This window comes from Morone saxatilis, unplaced genomic scaffold, assembly GCF_004916995.1.
Source record: "Morone saxatilis isolate NCDOM2014 unplaced genomic scaffold, NCSU_SB_2.0 Contig23, whole genome shotgun sequence".
In the NCBI taxonomy this organism is placed as follows: domain Eukaryota; kingdom Metazoa; phylum Chordata; class Actinopteri; family Moronidae; genus Morone; species Morone saxatilis.
Genome location: NW_023339796.1, coordinates 7,829,035 through 7,829,945, shown reverse-complemented (window position 1 = coordinate 7,829,945; position 911 = coordinate 7,829,035). Strand labels below are relative to the sequence as shown.

Genomic DNA, 911 nt, shown 5'->3' with positions numbered 1-911 from the left:
TTCTTATCCAGTTCTGAATTTAAACCACATAGGAACTGCATCGCTGTGCACGTACCATAGCCAAGTTGAGAGACTACAAAGCTTTGCTCTTCCAAGTTGTGGATGCTCACTAGGTCCCCTCCTTCTCTGCGGCACGCTTTCTGAGCCTCAAGCCATGTTTTCCGAGTCCGATTGAGGAGGAAGCAGTGGCCATTGTAAGGAATCCAAGGACTTGAACAAAATCCTGTCTCAACAGCTGGTCATGAAAAAACAAAGACATCTAATTACTGAGTCACTGATCTTAATGAACCAGAGATAAAATAGTAATACAGTAACTGGTGGATGGCTTTGCTTAAATAAAATTGAGTTAAATAAGACAGAAATGTTTGTTTACCTTGAGTTGGAGGAGCCACACCTCCTTCACTGTAGCAGATGTACCCTAACCTCTTTGTGCATGTTGAACTTTGCCAGGAGTAATCTACAGCACTATTAACAATTGCACAGTTGTGTCCCAGACCAGAAGATGGATGTCCTAAAACAAAGATTGTTTATGTTAATGTTTATGACACAGTTCTCAGAATCTTCAAATTCACAGAAATTTTATTTAAATTAAATAAGAATTGTAATACAAATGGCAAAGTTAGTGGTATAGAACAACAGTAGAAAGGATTATAAGTAGAAATGGAACATCTTCAAACAAAACATTGAAACATGATTTTGTTTGAGTTTATGAATGCATGCATGTTAATGCTATCTTGTAATGCATGAATACATACAGTACTACATAAAAAAGGCTATTTGAAAAATAGAGGGATATGCTAGTTAAAAGCTGGGCTGACTTCATTAGGTGGTAATGGTGATGATCTGTGTAGAGCAGTGAAGATTCATCATGTTTTTAAAAATGAGTTGCCGACCTAGAGCCGGTCGCGGCG

General features: G+C 38.1%; 1 protein-coding gene across 1 annotated transcript in view; it reads right to left on the bottom strand.

The window, feature by feature from the left end:
• Nucleotides 1–911, bottom strand: part of LOC118334472 (macrophage mannose receptor 1-like) — a 17,202-nt gene that overhangs the window by 13,173 nt on the left and 3,118 nt on the right. Inside the window, exons 6-7 of the mRNA XM_035670388.1 lie at nucleotides 374–511; nucleotides 56–235 (exon numbers count right to left, since the gene is read on the bottom strand). Coding sequence (XP_035526281.1) covers nucleotides 56–235; nucleotides 374–511 — 318 coding nt within the window. The remainder of the gene's footprint in view (nucleotides 1–55; nucleotides 236–373; nucleotides 512–911) is intronic.